At 41.0% G+C, this 18,340-nt stretch overlaps 1 protein-coding gene across 2 annotated transcripts in view; it reads right to left on the bottom strand.

Moving 5' to 3' along the window:
* ATP6V1H (ATPase H+ transporting V1 subunit H) overlaps positions 1-11,053 on the bottom strand; it is a 135,612-nt gene extending 124,559 nt beyond the window's left edge. For both annotated transcript variants that reach the window (XM_055318350.1, XM_055318351.1), the window contains exons 1-2: positions 10,804-11,053; positions 9,323-9,470 (exon numbers count right to left, since the gene is read on the bottom strand). In XM_055318350.1, coding sequence (XP_055174325.1) covers positions 9,323-9,435 — 113 coding nt within the window. In that variant the 5' untranslated portion in view covers positions 9,436-9,470; positions 10,804-11,053. The remainder of the gene's footprint in view (positions 1-9,322; positions 9,471-10,803) is intronic.
* Between the last annotated feature and the right edge of the window lie 7,287 nt (positions 11,054-18,340).

Below are 18,340 nucleotides of genomic sequence, written 5' to 3'. Positions count from 1 at the left end.
GAAGGACCTCAAACACGTGGAGGTTAAGGACCATCCTGCTAAAAGATAAAAGGGTCAACCAGGAAATTAAGGAAGAATTAAAAAGATTCATGGAAACTAATGAGAATGAAGATACAACTGTTCAAAATCTTTGGGATGCAGCAAAAGCAGTCCTGAGGGGGAAATACATCGCAATACAAGCATCCATTCAAAAACTGGAAAGAACTCAAATACAAAAGCTAACCTTACACATAAAGGAGCTAGAGAAGAAGCAGCAAATCGACCCGACGCCCAGCAGAAGAAGAGAGTTAATTAAAATTCGAGCAGAACTCAACGAAATTGAGACCAGAAGAACTGTGGAACAGATCAATAGAACCAGGAGTTGGTTCTTTGAAAGAATTAATAAGATAGATAAACCATTAGCCAACCTTATTAAAAAGAAGAGAGAGAAGACTCAAATTAATAAAATCATGAATGAGAAAGGAGAGATCACTACCAACACCAAGGAAATACAAACGATTTTAAAAACATATTATGAACAGCTCTACGCCAATAAATTAGGCAATCTAGAAGAAATGGACGCATTCCTGGAAAGCCACAAACTACCAAAACTGGAGCAGGAAGAAATAGAAAACCTGAACAGGCCAATAACCAGGGAGGAAATTGAAGCAGTCATCAAAAACCTCCCAAGACACAAGAGTCCAGGGCCAGATGGCTTCCCAGGGGAATTCTATCAAACGTTTAAAGAAGCAATCATACCTATTCTACTAAAGCTGTTTGGAAAGATAGAAAGAGATGGAGTACTTCCAAACTCATTCTATGAGGCCAGCATCACCTTAATTCCAAAACCAGACAAAGACCCCACCAAAAAGGAGAATTACAGACCAATATCCCTGATGAACATGGATGCAAAAATTCTCAACAAGATACTAGCCAATAGGATCCAACAACACATTAAGAAAATTATTCACCATGACCAAGTAGGATTTATCCCCGGGATGCAAGGCTGGTTCAACACTCGTAAAACAATCAATGTGATTCATCATATCAGCAAGAGAAAAACCAAGAACCATATGATCCTCTCATTAGATGCAGAGAAAGCATTTGACAAAATACAGCATCCATTCCTGATTAAAACTCTTCAGAGTGTAGGGATAGAGGGAACTTTCCTCGATATCTTAAAAGCCATCTACGAAAAGCCCACAGCAAATATCATTCTCAATGGGGAAGCACTGGGAGCCTTTCCCCTAAGATCAGGAACCAGACAGGGATGTCCACTCTCACCACTGCTATTCAACATAGTATTGGAAGTCCTAGCCTCAGCAATCAGACAACAAAAAGAAATAAAAGGCATTCAAATTGGCAAAGAAGAAGTCAAACTCTCCCTCTTCGCCGATGACATGATACTCTACATAGAAAACCCAAAAGCCTCCACCCCAAGATTGCTAGAACTCATACAGCAATTTGGTAGCGTGGCAGGATACAAAATCAATGCCCAGAAATCAATGGCATTCCTATACACTAACAATGAGACTGAAGAAAGAGAAATTAAGGAGTCAATCCCATTTACAATTGCACCCAAAAGCATAAGATACCTAGGAATAAACCTAACCAAAGAGGTAAAGGATCTATACCCTAAAAACTATAGAACACTTCTGAAAGAAATTGAGGAAGACACAAAGAGATGGAAAAATATTCCATGCTCATGGATTGGCAGAATTAATATTGTGAAAATGTCAATGCTACCCAGGGCAATTTACACGTTCAATGCAATCCCTATCAAAATACCATGGACTTTTTTCAGAGACTTAGAACAAATTATTTTAAGATTTGTGTGGAATCAGAAAAGACCCCGAATAGCCAGGGGAATTTTAAAAAAGAAAACCATAGCTGGGGGCATCACAATGCCAGATTTCAGGTTGTACTACAAAGCTGTGGTCATCAAGACAGTGTGGTACTGGCACAAAAACAGACACATAGACCAATGGAACAGAATAGAGAATCCAGAAATGAACCCTGAACTTTATGGTCAACTAATATTCGACAAAGGAGGAAAGACTATCCACTGGAAGAAAGACAGTCTCTTCAATAAATGGTGCTGGGAAAATTGGTCATCCACATGCAGAAGAATGAAACTAGACCAGTCTCTTGCACCATACACAAAGATAAACTCAAAATGGATGAAAGATTTAAATGTGAGACAAGACTCCATCAAAATCCTAGAGGAGAACACAGGCAACACCCTTTTTGAACTTGGCCACAGTAACTTCTTGCAAGATACATCCAGGAAGGCAAAAGAAACAAAAGCAAAAATGAACTATTGGGACTTCATCAAGATAAGAAGCTTTTGCACAGCAAAGGATACAGTCAACAAAACTCAAAGAAAACCTACAGAATGGGAGAAGATATTTGCAAATAACATATCAGATAAAGGGCTAGTTTCCAAAATCTATAAAGAACTTATTAAACTCAACACCAAAGAAACAAACAATCCAATCATGAAATGGGCAAAAGACATGAAGAGAAATCTCACAGAGGAAGACATAGACATGGCCAACATGCACATGAGAAAATGCTCTGCATCACTTGCCATCAGGGAAATACAAATCAAAACCACAATGAGATACCACCTCACACCAGTGAGAATGGGGAAAATTAACAAGGCAGGAAACAACAAATGTTGGAGAGGATGCGGAGAAAAGGGAACCCTCTTACACTGTTGGTGGGAATGTGAACTGGTGCAGCCACTCTGGAAAACTGTGTGGAGGTTCCTCAAAGAATTAAAAATAGACCTGCCCTACGACCCAGCAATTGCACTGTTAGGGATTTACCCCGAAGATTCAGATGCAATGAAACGCCGGGGCACCTGCACCCCGATGTTTCTAGCAGCCATGTCCACAATAGCCAAACTGTGGAAGGAGCCTCGGTGCCCATCGAAAGATGAATGGATAAAGAAGATGTGGTTTATGTATACAATGGAATATTACTCAGCCATTAGAAACAACAAATACCCACCATTTGCTTCAACGTGGATGGAACTGGAGGGTATTATGCTGAGTGAAGTAAGTCAATCGGAGAAGGACAAACAGTGTATGTTCTCACTTATTTGGGGAATATGAATAATAGTGAAGGGGAATATAAGGGAAGGGAGAAGAAATGTGTGGGAGATATCAGAAAGGGACACAGAACATAAAGACTTCTAACTCTGGGAAATGAACTAGGGGTGGTGGAAGGGGAGGAGGGCGGGGGGTGGGGGTGAATGGGTGACGGGCACGGAGGGGGACACTTGACGGGATGAGCACTGGGTGTTATTCTGTATGTTGGTAAATTGAACACCAATAAAAATTAATTTATAAAAAAAAAAAAAAAACAACTCAAACCCCATTTGACACTACCTTGTAAAAAGACCTATCAGCAAAACAGCCTTGCTAGTTTCTGTGACACTGTATACTTCGGGACATACATCAATCTTTTCAGACTATCAGTATAGTGGGTAAAGTATAGAATTTGCATCAATCTGAGGAAGAGTTCCAACTCCAGCTGTGAAACTTTAGCAGGTCACTACCCCTCTGAGCAACGTTTGCCACACCAGGAAAATGGCAATTATAATACTACCTGCTCTGGTCTGCTGAGCAGTTATGAAAAAATACAAGAAAAAGCACTTGATGGATGTAAGCATGAAGTAAATGTAAGTTTAAAATTAAAAATGTCTTATAATATGCTTTGTCATTCAAATAGCATCAATATATTTTTTAACTCGGTAGTTAAAAAAAACTGCCCTTCCTCACCCCCTGCCCCCCAAGTATGTTGAGAAACTAGTGTTCCACAAAAGCCCAACTAGGGAAACAATGAATTTGAAGCCAATTTCCCCATACACATAGTTACAGAAATATAGTCCTTTTTCAGATCTGGCTTGGATTGGGTTCCTAGTGGCAAGCCTTGACATGGAGATTGGTGTACAGGCAGTCTATGCAGGCAGTGCTCCCAGGAGACCAGGGATGGAGTGGGGAACACAGAGCAAGGAAGGTAAGAGCCCAGCAGGAATTCAGGCAAAGTTCTATATCAAACATAACCATTTCTTGACACTCTCTTCCTGAGCTTCCAGATTCTTCTCGTCCTCCTCAGGCCATTCATTAGTGCTCTTCACAGACTCCTTATCTCCTACCCTCTGCCTCAGGTTCTATGGAAGGCTCTTTTCATTTGCACTCCCTGAATCCTCCCGGAGTGCTGCCAGCTAGCCTCTGTGCTGGTAGCTCACAGTCTTCAGCTCCAGCCCAGGCCACCCTGCTGCAGTGCCCACTCACACATGGGGACCTCTCCTCCCACACAGCAAGCACACAGGCACTCCAGACCCTACAAGGGCAGAACTGAGATCACTAACATATATCCCGACACACACTCCACCACAGACTGGCTAATGGGATAATGAAATCCCCTGTTATCTTTGTGCCTAAGCACTTCACATACCAAGCAAGAAAAAAATGCACTCTGTACCCTAGGATAGACCAAGATAACAAGGTCATCGTGTCCAGTTCTGGCCCCAAAACAAATGCAGTCTTTTTCATAAACCTGAACTTCCCAGCTAAAACAATTTCAGCCCCAAATTTTGCTATGCTATTATATAAAAGCATATCACAACCTTTGCAGATAGGATAATCATGTGAAAAAATTGTGGTTTTTCTACCATGAAAAAAGTGTACAATGAAGATTACAGTTGGTAACCTTATCATTTTACAGCTTTCTTTTCCATTTAAATAACTGGTTTTTATTTGGTAAGCCAGTCCTTCTGAAGCCTTACTTTCCTGCATTTGTTCTAAGTAACTTTTTCTTTTTTGCTTAAATTCTTTTGTTTCTGAATCTTCCTTTAACAGTCCCATAACCTACAACTTAGGGACTCTTGTCTCTTTTCTAGAGACCTGCCTGCAACCAGTCCTAACAATCCTTCCACCTAGCATCACTCTCCTCCAGACTTCCCTGCCTCTGGAGTAGCTCAGCCTTCAGGTAATGATCCACTCCTCCCCCACATCCCTCTTACCTACCACCAGCCAGCTTTCTCAAGCACACATCTGACCACATTACTTTTTTCATCAGTCAGACTGTGAATTTGTATGGCAGTTCTACCTAGCACCTAGGTAGAAAAACCTGTATTAGCATGTACATGTTATTTTTTTTAAAGACTTATTTATTTTAGAGAATGTATGGGCAGGGAGGGGAGAAAGAGAGAGAAAGCAGGCTCCCCACTGAGCTGGGAACTTGATGATCTCAAGACCATGAGATCATGCCCTGAGTCAAAATCAAGAGTCATAGACTTAACCAACTGAGCCACCCAGGCGCACTACAGTGAAGGCCTTTCTGAGGCCACCTGTGCAGACACCTGCATGAAGCGAGTTAATGAGCCAAGTAATCTAGGGAGGAACTTCCAGACAGAAGTATAAGTCCAAGGACAGTGGCACAGCAGTAGCTGGAAAGAGCAAGAAAAGCAGAATTGCTGGGTGTTTGTGAACAGGGTGGCATAATCTGATTCATATTTTCAAATGACTGTCACAGAGCTGTAAAGAACTGCTCTTCATTTCCACTTCTGGATATTTATCTCAGGAAAACAAACGCTAATTCAAAAAGGTATGTGCACCTCAATGTTTACTGCTGCATGATTTACAACAGCCAAGATGTGGAAGCAGCCTGTCCACCAAACAGACATTTGGATAAGGAAAATGTGGTGTATACATAATGGAATATCATGCAGCCACTCAAAAGGGATGAGAATCTGCCATTCGTACAACATGGATGGACCTAGAGGGTAATATGCCAAGGAAAATAAGTCAGAGAGACAAAATACTGCACGTTTTCACGTTTCCATTATGTGGGGAAATGAAAATATAAAAATAAACAAAACAGAAACACATTAACAGATACAGAGAACAAGTAGTGACCATGAGAGGGGAGGGGTGTAAAGGGAAGGGCAAAATACGCTAAGGGGATTAAGAGGTACAAACTTCCAGTCATAAAATAAATAAGTCACAGGGATGAAAAGTACAGCATAGGGAATACGGTCAATAATATTGTTCTAACTTTGTGTGGTGACAGATGGTAACTAGACACACCAAGGTGATCATTTCATAATGTATAAAAATATCTAATCACTATGCTGTATTCCTGAAGCCAACGTAACACTGTAGTCAATTAAATCAATATTTTTCATTAAAAAAAAAAACAGTTGCTCCAATGAGGAACAGTGAAAGCAGGAATAGCAGGCAAAGGGCTGTAAGAAGAGAGCATGTGGGCAATAATGACAGCTTACATAGAGCACTGAGTGTGGAGCAAGAAAAATGGTAAGATCCAGGATGGGTTTCGGATACAGAGCTAAAAGAATTTGTCTGGACATGGATGGTTTGGGAAGGGAAGTGTCAAAATGGCTAATAAATTTGGGCCAACAGGGCCAGTGAGGAAACGTGCCACAAACTGTCCTTCAACAGGCAGGAGGGAGCCACACCCAACTACCGGAAGCTCCCCCAGCGGGCCTTCTTCCACAGCTCGTCTCCTCCCCTTAGGGTTTCTCTCACCACAGCTGCAGCTCCTCTGCTTGGACAACTCCTACGAGTATCTTCAGGTGTTCTGTGAAGTCACTCCCAATGCTGCCAGATAATTATTCGTTCCCTGCTTTTGTTATTTGAGAAAACTTCACACTTATCTCCATTTTTAATGCTTCCCAAAAGTTATTATTTAATTTTTTATTTAAAAGTCTGTTTCCTCATTAGATATTAAACGCCAGAGGAAGAATGCTATTTTATGATTCTTGTATCCTCAGGATAGAGTTTTACTAGAGTCCAGCTTGACTGAAAGATAGCCAAGCCCATTCATTTATGTACTGTCTAGTTCAATTACGAAGAAAAAATTTAACCAAATGTACATACATTTTTTTAAATCTACATACATTTTGAAAACACTGTATTCTCATAATAACATGTTAAAGTTTGTAAGGAACAGAGCATACTGGCCTTCTGACTTTGGGGGACTCTTATCAGAATAAGATGTGATACAGGATTCTCTGAGAATTCATGTGTTGTGGCCATCCCCAATGATTTTTAAGCTCTTTTAGGGCAAGTACATTTCACACCCACCAGTGTCCCCACAACAGTTGGCTCAACAGCAGGCACACAGTAACATTTGGTGAATGTATGTGTACAGACATACAGAGTAGGAAGGTTTTATAAAGAAATGCATGAGATGGACAACGGAATAAAGGACAAAACCACAACTTAGTAGTACAGAGGTCTCGGAAAAGGAAGAACAGAAGAGAAAGCAATTAAAAATCTCCATGAATTAAAAATGTCCCAAATGCCAATGCTAGAGAACTTCTCCAGTCAGCCAGTGCTTTCTTATCAATAACAATATCATTCTATTTAGATTATAAACAGAGTCAAGCTTTATAAACATGAAACTCCTGTCCTCTAGTCTAAAAACACTCTAGGCTAAAATTAGGAAACAGAGCTTAAAATCCTAATTTCACAGGGGCTTTAAACAATTACACAGATATAGATGAACAGAGAAAACATCAGAAAGTCCCTCCTCGGGGATCCCTGGGTGGCTCAGCGGTTTAGCGCCTGCCTTTGGCCCAGGGCGCGATCCTGGAGTCCCGGGATCGAGTCCCACATGGAGCTCCCTGCATGGAGCCTGCTTCTCCCTCTGCCTGTGTCTCTGCCTCTCTCTCTCTGTCTCTCATGAATAAATAAATAAAATCTTAAAAAAAAAAGAAAAAGTCCCTCCTCCTCCTGCCCTTGTGTCCATGGCCCCATTTCAATCCAGTCCCTTAAAGTAGGAATCCTGAGTCATTCTAGATTCATTTTCACTCTCATACATTAAATTGATCACTAAGACTTTCTCAAATCTATTCAATTCTATCCATTGCAACACCCTGATACTGCTATAGCCTCACCCTACTCTAGCTTTGTTTCCACAAATCCACCCTCTACATTGTCAGTAGAACAATCCAGCCAAAAGGCAATCTGACATCTAACCCCCACCTACAAACAACAGTCATTCCCAATACCTACAACAGTGATTTTAAAACTGTGTTCCTGGGGGAGCCTTTACAATTGGCTACTCTGGCTGTCTCTCCAGCCTCAGCCCTCCCCCACTGCCTGCCTCCAAAACAAGTATTATCCCCCACCCAGCATGCTGCTTTTTAATTCCCTACCTTTGACCATCCCCTCCAGGAAAAGAGACCATCTTCTCCTGGAGATAAGATTAGCTGTCCTTTTTCTATCCACCCATGATCCCCTGTGCATCTTTCTACTACCTCAGTTAACAAACTAAATTTAAATTATCTATGTATATATTTGACTTCCCTACTAGATTAATAAGTTTATCTTTTGAAGCTTCAAAACCTAGAAAAATGCCTCAAACTTGAAGGGCAGGCAATAAATGTTTGACGAGTGACTAAATTAACAGAAATAAATGTATCATTTTTGTACATTTTTGTATGTCCCTCTTACAGCAAAGCAAACTGCTAAGTATAAAACTAAAGATTCCTCAATTTGTTTTTCAAAATGTATATCCAAATCTTAACTGAGTTTCCTTAATAAGTTACTCTTAAAAATATACCAAAATAAATAGATATGAGGTAAAGTCGGTATGATAAAATATGGTTAAAAATAATTAAACCGTTACGTTACAGATAAATACAGAACACCAGCATGCTAAGTCTTAATGCATACAAGAAAGAAGGGGAAAGAACTACAATTTATTGAGAGTATATTGAACACACGAATGCTTGTATTCAACTGTGTTAATACTTTAAGTACACTATTTAAACAACTCGGAGTTATCTATCCCCATTTCACATATATGTCAATGAACCTCAGAGAAGATAAGATTCACCTACAATTACCAATCTAGTAGACAGAAGAAACACAATTCAACCCAGGTCTTGAAATTCAAACATCCACACTTTTTACTAGTTGTATGAGCCATTCTGCAACACCTCTGTCCCCACATTGCTCACCAAGCACAGTGAGCCAGTCTGGAAGGTTTTGCCTATTATCCCCTTCCCGCCTACAGATCCCACGAACATCCCTCTCACATTTCCTACTCATTCAAAAAGTACAATTTTCCAGACAGAAAAGGTCAAAACTGCTCTGAGCAGCTCCACTCCCCAGCTAGAGCCTCAAGCTGTTTCCAGCACACGACACTGTCTCCCTAGGACAGGTAAGAATTCTGAGGAGGAAGTGTTTTCTTCCACATGTATTAGTATTTTTCCAGTATCTCTCTCATAGAAGCATGATCATGAAAAAGACTGATGCAAAAGCACATGATTATCCATGATTCACAGCAAATCGGTACTTACTGAAGATAGGACTGCCAGTTCACTTTGTTTGCACGAACCTCTGCAGCCTTGGCAGCAATAATGTTCGTGGGAACAGCAGCATCCACGGCACCTCGGATATCCATTTTGGTCATCTAAATTTTATGATCTTGGATTTTTTTCAACAGATCTTCAATTTTGATGCAAGGTGAAACCAGAATACCAAATGTTATCATTCATTTTAACAATTACTACTATCATTACTGTTGTAATTAATATCATCACCTTACTCTCTCTGTACACATTCAACTCAAATATTGAATATCCTACACATTAAATATTAATATAATTATATTCCATATCTTGCCCAATTATGCACCACTCCATAAAGTGTCTTCTAAAGGTTTTTACATTTCCAGGAAAAGTTTTTTTTTTAATTATTGGCACTAATCTTGCAGTAAGATTTTTAAAGTAACACTTTAAGATACTGACATGAGGAGTCATGCTTAAATAAAATAGGCATATGAACAGTTTAAATGTATATACAACTGGCATCAACTTTCTCCCGACAGAAAAAAATCAAAACTTGTAAAGACCAATTATTTAATTTACATTTACTAAGCATCATTTTGAAGTGACATATTAAAAAAAAAAACGTACAAGTGCCCTCTAAAATGACTTATTCAAATTAAAAACCCCAAAATGGGAAAGCAATTTCCTCAAAGGCAGAGCTTTCTTTTTTCAACCAAAGTTCACGGTATCTTCAAAATCAATTTTGGGAGAAAGTTTTGGAACAAACACTAATTAAAATTCAGATACAGCCAACAATGAGAGTCTGGTCTGAGAGCAAGAACTGACAGCGCTGAGCTTCTATGTAACTCTCGTTTCTGAATTTAAGGTAATTTACGGTAAGCTCTTAAGCCTGTCTTTATCTTAGTACAAAATATATAGGTTCTGGCTCACAACACGTAAGTTCACTGCCACAGCCACAAAGAAACTAAAACCATACCCAAAATTCTATTCTGCAACCCCAATGACCTTAATCAGTTTGGAACTTAATCTCTACATCCGAGGGTTTGCTGCCTAAACAAGGAAAAGGAATATACACGGGCAGGGCAGAGGTAAAACCGGCGGTGTCCGGGCCAGGCTGGAGCCCTGTTCGGCGGCTTCAGGCCCAGCGGCCCCCCTGGGGCAGGTGGCGGTGCCTCAGGACCCACAGCCCAGTCACTGAACGACTCGAGCCTTCCGCAGGCCGGGGCCGTGGCCCAGTCCTGGGGGAAATACACGTTCCCCGTCCTCGTCCTCTCCTCTGCCCGCCCCTCCCATCCCCTGCCCCGCAGGAAAGCAGCCCCAGGTCCGTAAACCTGCTTGAGGCCCCGAAGGAAAGAACTGGAGACCCCGGGCTGGAGGCGGCGGGCGGGGCCTGCGCGGCGAGCAACCAGCACGCACCGGAGAAGCCGGGGAACCGCAGGGGTCGCCTCCCTCGGCCCGGGCCAAGGGACAAAGGGCGGGTGCGGCCTTACCTGGCAAACCCCGGGGACGCTACAAGTCACCCAGACACCGCGCGGAGGACGCTGCGGTCAAGGCCGTGGGGGCCGCCGCCGGCTGAGGCCCCGAGTCGGTGACGAGTTGGCGTCTCCGGCCCGGTACCGAGGTCTGAGCGGCGGCGTGAGCCACGGCCCCCGGGAAGTGCAGACGTTCCCGCACCCAGGAGACGTTGAGGGCGCCACAGGCAGAAGGAAGCAGGAGCGGCCGCAGGAGGATGACAGGAGCCTCGGTCACGTGACCAGAGGCACGTGACGAGCCGGAAGCCGGAAGCCGGAAGCTCCGAAGCCGCCCGCGGGGCCCGCCTGCGTCTGGGGGTCCCGGCGGCCCGGAAGGCGGGTGGAGAGCGGGGGCGCCGCCCGGGCACGTGGGGGCCGCCACCCCGAAACCCAGGGCCCTCCGGCCCCAGGCAGAGGCGGGCCGAGACTTGTTTATCGTGACCGTCATTCTTTCGATATGTTCAGTGCTTTTCAGTAGATTGACTTCCGCGTGATCTAACGGCTCAGTGAATGAAGCAGGAGCTCTTACAAGGATTTTAAGTGCAAAACTGATGCCGAGAAGGGGATCACAAGTTGTCTTCCCGTCGGTTCGCAGGCTTAGCAAGTAGTGTGTTGCATGTAGTGTTTGCTCTTACATTAAAGTTTCCGTGTTTGCCGAAAGCGCAGATTTGACAACTCTGACTTGAGCCCGGGATTGCCCCAGTTCAGGCCTCAACTAGCCTCCTTGTCCTAAATGATAATGAGTGATGCTACTCGGTGCTACACCTTGTGGGCAGTCAGGTAAATGTAACATCATGTTTTTGTTTTTAAGATTTATTTATTCATGAGAGACACACAGAGAGAGGCAGGCTCCATGCAGGGAGCCCGACGGGGGACTCGATCCCAGGACCCCGGGGTCACACCCCGAGCAGAAGGCAGAAGCCAACCGCCGAGCCACCCAGGCGTCCCTAACACGTTTTTGCAAACCAGCACTGAAAGGGATTTATAAGTAGAATCAACACATTTCTACGAAAAATGTTACGTTTCGGTCAAGTTTTAAACCCTATGAGTAAACACATAGCATATAATTTATTGTTTTTCTATTGCTGTTTTAACAAGCTACCACGTTTATTCTTTTGCGGTTCTCTAGGTCTATAGCATGACTTGGGTCTCAGTCCGTTTCCCTGTCTTCTCCAGTTGCTAAAAGCTGCCTGCATTCCTTGGTCAACGTCCTCTTTCCTCCACCTTCAAAGTCAGCAACGTCACAGCTCGCCTGCTCCCTCTCTCAACACGGCTGAGAAGGGTTCTCTGATTTTATGGGCTGATTAGATTAGATCCACCTGGATAATACAAGCAACTCTCCCCACCTCAAGGTCCTTAACCTTAACCACATGCACACATAACCTTGTTTCCCTTTTGCCATGTAAATTAACATATTCAAAGGCTCCAGAGGTCAGAACACAGACATCTTTAGGGGACCATTATTCTGCCTATCACAAACACAGAGGCAAGGATACACATTAGTGTAACTGGTTAAGTAAACATACAGAGGAGCCCTGCATGACATCCACGTTTAATTTCTAAAGTAAAAATTTTTTAAAACCTCAACCTAATACTGCAAAATGTTAACCTTTTAAAATCTGAATAATATACATGGATATTCACTCCTTATGTTCTTTTTATTTGGCATTTTCTTTTAATAAGTTTGATGCTATGGATTAAGTCCATTTACATGTGAAAGTCTGGCCTAAATTAATGTGGGACTTGCTGATTAGAAAATTGTGAGGTTAGAATTTTTAAACATGATTGCAGGTACTAACCACAATAAGAGTAAAAAAAAAATCCTTGTTAACAAAGCTATAGGTCACAAAACTGTTTAAAATATTAACTATAATATTTTATAGTTTTATAAGTAAAACATTTATCAATGTTTCAGTTTCTGGAAGTGGGAAAATAACCCTCTCAGGAGTCTTTGAGACTATGTGGGACTCTTGGACTTATTACAATGGCTAGGGATGGAGTGTTGCTGGCATTTGGTGCACAGGGACTAGGGATGATAAGAGCTGGGAAGGGATACCAGCACAGTACCACACACAAGGCATTTTCCAGCCAAAAATGTCAGTAGTGCTCCTATGGAGGAAGTGGGATGATGACTAACTCTATATGATCAAGCTGTCATTGCAAATATGAAGGCATATTCTAGGCTGTGATAGGAATACATGGCCTTACCATTACAGAATGACATCATTTTTGTGCATCTGAATACTAAGAGGCACTGACAGAAAGAATAGCATATCTACCCAGATGTTACATGTGTACACACCATAACCAAGCAAACAAACTTCCAGAAATCCCTGCTATAAAACTCAGCATAACCATGCAAAGATAAATACACAGGATTTTCAGTGCAATATTTTTTATAGTAGAAAAAAAATAGAAAAATTTGTCAGGTCAGGTTGCCCTAACAAAATAGCAAAGATTGAGTGGCTTAAACAATAGGACATTATTTCTCAGTTCTGGAGGCTGGGAGTCCAAGATCAAGGTGCTGGCCATTTTGGTTAGGTCAAGTGTCTCCCTGGCTTGTAGATAGCCACCTTCTCACTGTGTCCTCACATGGTCGGGAGAGAGAGAGAGAGTGTGTGTGTGTGTGTGTGTGTGTGTGTGCACACTTAGAGTTCACAAGGTATTGGTCATTCACCAGAACTGGTGAATTTTACCATTTTGTCGGGGGGGGGTATTTTTTTTTATTCCTGTAAATATTCTTGAGTTTTGTTCCAGGACATACTTATGTCACCCACAGTTTAATCCTTTTGGGTCCTGCTTTTAAGCTTTGTTAGGCAGAACTAAAGCAATGTATCATCTAGGATTAATTTTCCCCAATACTGAAGCAAAACCCTCTGAGTTCTGAATATCTAATACCTTGTGAGTTGTAAGTGTTCCCACTCTGGCCTTTTGAGAACAGGTGCTAACCCCAGCCTTTCATAAGCTATAAGTATTGTTTCTTCTATCCTTTGGATGGTTCTTTCCCCAGCCTCGACTAGTCTCCTCATATGAGTACACTGATTAGCACTCAGCCGAACATTCAAGGGGGGCGCTTTAGGGGTGCCTGGGTGGCTCAGTTGCATAAGAGTCTGTCTTCAGCTCAGGTCATGATTCCAGGGTCCTGGGATCAAGCCCCAAAGTCCTGGGATTCAGCCCCAAGTCAGGCTCCCTGCTCAGTGGGGAGCCTGCTCCTCCCTCCTGCTTGTGTTCTCTCTCACACTCTCTCAAATAAACAAATAAAATATTTTTTAAAAAGAGGAGCCCTTTGGAGATCCCCAAAGTCTCACTCTATGCAGCTCTTCCTCACCAGTACCCTCAGGAACTCTACCAACTGTGGCCTCTCCAAACTCCCTGCTCCATCTCTTCACCTCAGGGAGACCACCATTCCCTACCTGGATTCCTATCCCTAAGCAGAGCCTGAAAACATTCTCAAAGCAGTAAGCCATGGCATCCATTTGTTTCCTGCCTCTTGGGGGTTGGTACCCTTCATTACTGACATCCAATGTCTTGAGTACTGAGTTGTTTTGTTTTTTTCATATACTTAGTCAAGTTTTTTAGTTGCTTTAGTTGGAAGAGTAAATTCATCTAGGCATTCTGCCTTGGCCAAAAGCAAAAGTCTGGGTGTTTCCTTTTGAAAGAAAATATAAGAGAAAAAGCTTTCATAGAAAGAGAGGAAGTGGGCAGCCCTGGTGGCATAGTGGTTTAGTGCCGCCTGCAGCCCGGGGTGTGATCCTGGAGACCTGGGATCGAGTCCCACGTTGGGCTCCCTGCATGGAGCCTGCTTGTGTCTCTGCCTCTCTCTCTCTCTCTCTCTCTCTCTCTCTCTCTCTCTGTGTGTGTGTGTGTGTGTGTCTGTCATGAATAAATAAATAATTTTTTTAAAAAAATAAAGCAAATAATTTTTAAAAAGAGAGGAAGCATAAAGTAATCATGCACTAATAAATTCCCAAAAGCAGAAGGTATTAGTATTTTCTTAAATTAGCAAACTATTTCCTGCTTTTTTCCAGCCCTAAAGGTAAATGATAAGTTAAGCTTTCATCAAAATGTATTCAGTTTTTTTCCTCTTAAAATGGCCCTCCTTTGAAAAGCATATGACAAAGTATAATACCCATTCATAATAAAATCCCTCAACAAAGTAAGTCCAGATAGAACATATCTCAACATAATAAAGGCTGTGAAAAACTCACAGCAAACATCATACTCAATGAGGAAAAACTGAGAGCTTTTTCCACTAAGATCAGGAACAAAACAAGGATATCCACTCTCACCACTTTTATTCAACCCAGTACTGGAAGTCCTGAGCACAGCAGTCAGACAATAAAAAGAAATAAGCATCCAAATCAGTAAGGAAGAAGTCAAAATTTCACTATTTGCAGGTGACATGATACTCTATATATAGAACACCCAAAAGACTCCACCAAAAGACTGCTAGAACTGATAAACAAATTCAGTAAAGTTGCAAGATATAAAATCAATGTGCAGAAATTTGTTGCATTTATATACACCAATAATGAAGCAGCAGAAAGAGAAATTAAGAAAACAATCCCATTTACAGTTGCACCAAAAATAATAGGATATCTAGGAATAAACCTAACCCAAGAGGTGAAATACCTGTATTCTGAAAACTATAAAACATTAATAAAAGAAACTGAAGATGACACAAGGAAATGTTCAAGCTTGGAAGAATAACTATTATTAAAATTTCCATATTATCCAAAGCAATCTACACATTTGATGCGATCCTAATTAAAATACCAACAGCACTTTTTCCAGAGCTAAAACAAGCAATCCTAAAATTTGCTTGGAACCACAAAAGACCTCGAATAACCAAAGCAATCTTGAAAAAGAAAAGCAAAGGTGGAGGCATAACAATTCCAGACTTCAAATTATATTACAAAGCTGTAGTGATCAAGACAGTATGGTACTGGAACAAAAATAGACAATTCAATGGACAGAGTAGAAAAACCCAGAAATGAACTCACAACTATATGGTCAATTAATCTTCAACAAAACAAGAAAGAATATCCAATGGAAAAAAAAAGACAGTCTCTTCAAAAATGATGTTGGGAAAACTGGACAGCAATATGCAAAAGAATGAAACTAGACCACTTTCTTAGCCTGTACACAAAAATAATCTCAAAATGGATTAAAGCCATAAAAATCCTAGAAGAGAGCACAGCAGTGATGTCTCTGACATCAGCTGCAGCAACATTTTTCTAGATAGGCCTCCTGAGGCAAGGGAAATAAAAGCAAAAATAAACTATTGGGACTACCTCAGAATAAAAACCTTCTGCACAGTGAAGGAAACAATCAACAAAACTAAAAGGCAACCTACGGAATGGGAGAAGATATTTGCAAATGACATATCCAAGAAAGTGTTAGTATCCAAAACCTATAAAGAACTCATCAAACTCAACATCCAAAAACAAATATTCTAATTAAAAGTTGGGTGGAAAAAAAATAAAAGTTGGGTGGAAGACATGAATAGACATTTCTCTAAAGAAGACATCTTCACTAGGGGTGTGGAAGGGGAGGAGGGCAGGGGGTAGGGGTGAATGGGTGACGGGCACTGAGGGGGACACTTGACGGGATGAGCACTGGGTGTTATTCTGTATGTTGGTAAATTGAACACCAATAAAAATTAATTTATTTTAAAAAAAAGAAGACATCTTCAACAGACACATGAAAATATGCTCAACATGACTCATCATCATGGAAATATAAATCAAAACTACAGTGAGATATCACTTCACACCTGTCAGAATGGCTAAAATTAACAACACAAAACAACAGGTGTTGGCTAGAATGTGGAGAAAGGGGAGCTCTCATGCACTGTTGGTGGGAATGCAAACTGATGCAGCCACTGTGGAAAACAATATGGAGTTTCCTCAAAAAGTTCAAAATAGAACTACCCTACAATCCAGCAATCATACTCCTGGGTATTTACCCAAAAAATACAAAAATACTAATTCAAAGGGATACCTGTACCCAAATGTTTCTAGCAGCATTATTTACAAGGCCAAGATATGGAAGGAACCCAAGTGTCCATTCACAGATGAATGGATAAAGAAGATGTGATAGATAGATGATAGATAGATAGATAGATAGATAGATAGATAGATAATTGATTAGATAGATAGATAGATAGACGATAGACAACAGAATATTATTCAGCCATAAAAAATGAAATCTTGCCATTTGCAACAACACAGATGGAGCCAGAAAGTATAATGCTAACCAAAATAAGTCAGAGAAAGACAAACACTGTATGATTTCAGTCATATATGGAATTTAAGAAAACAAATGAGCAAGGGCAAAAAAAAAAGAGTGAGAGAGAAAGATAAATGAAGAAGCACGCTCTTAATTCTGGAGAACAAACTGATGATTTCCAGATGGGAAATGGGCAGAGGGGAGGAGTGAAATAGGTGATGGGGATTAAGGACAGTAGGTGTTGTAAGGACCACCGGGTGTTGTATGGAACTGTTGAATCACTATATTGTACACCTGAAACTAATATAACACTGTATGTTAATTATACTGGAATTTATATAGATAGATAAGATAGATAGATATTTTAAGTAGCTAAATACCAGTAAAAATATGGCCCTCCTTTGGTCCTCCTCCAACATCCTGAGTTTTCTCCTGTCATCATTATCTTAATTCCACATTTATAGGGAAACTAGTTTCCACTATTAAGATATAAAATATAGATCTCAGTGCCTCTGATACTGGAAGAAATCCTCTTGCAATTCATGTCATGATGGATACCTAAAGGACAAAGATTGGATGTGGAGTTCTGGAATTTAAACAATGTAGTATTATAAATCATGAAATATTGTAAATCATTATAAATAAAAAATTTCTGAGAAAAATAAGGATTTGAACTATACATCTGTTAAAACAAATACCAAAATCTTCCCTTTTATCACTTTTGTTAATAGCTTAGTTATGGGATGTGGGTTGCTATGTGAACAAAGGTAAAATAGGACAAAATTGAAATGTATTCTATACTGTGCCCAGAGGTTCATGTACAATATCCACATAAAGCTTCCTTCTGTAAGTCAGTTTGAAAGCAAGACAACCTATTCCCTCCTAATGCCTACTGGTATCAAAAAGTTAGCAAAATATATTTGAGCAAAACTTATCTCTATTTTCTGAAGGCAGTCCTGGAAGTCTAACTACAAGAGACCTGTTGTTGCCTGCCAGTCACATGGACATGTTCAGTTTGAAATTTATATGAAATACCTAGGTGGAAATGTCAAGGAATCACTTAAATCAGTTTTCTAGATTTCAGGACGGAGTCTGGACTGGAGATACCATGTGGATATCATCAGTGTGGAGGACAACATTCCAGGCTTGAGAATGGATGCAGTCAGCCAAGAGTAGGAAGTGAAGGAGGCCAAGGGCAGAGTCCTAAAGACATACTATTTATGGATCAAGAAGAGGAAAAAGAATCATGAAAAGAAGTTTCCAGATAGATTGGGGGGGTGGAATC

Source organism: Nyctereutes procyonoides, unplaced genomic scaffold (assembly GCF_905146905.1).
Source record: "Nyctereutes procyonoides isolate TBG_1078 unplaced genomic scaffold, NYPRO_anot_genome, whole genome shotgun sequence".
Lineage (NCBI taxonomy): Eukaryota > Metazoa > Chordata > Mammalia > Carnivora > Canidae > Nyctereutes > Nyctereutes procyonoides.
The sequence above is the reverse complement of the archived record's forward strand: the minus strand, read 5'-3'. Positions and strand labels throughout refer to the sequence as shown.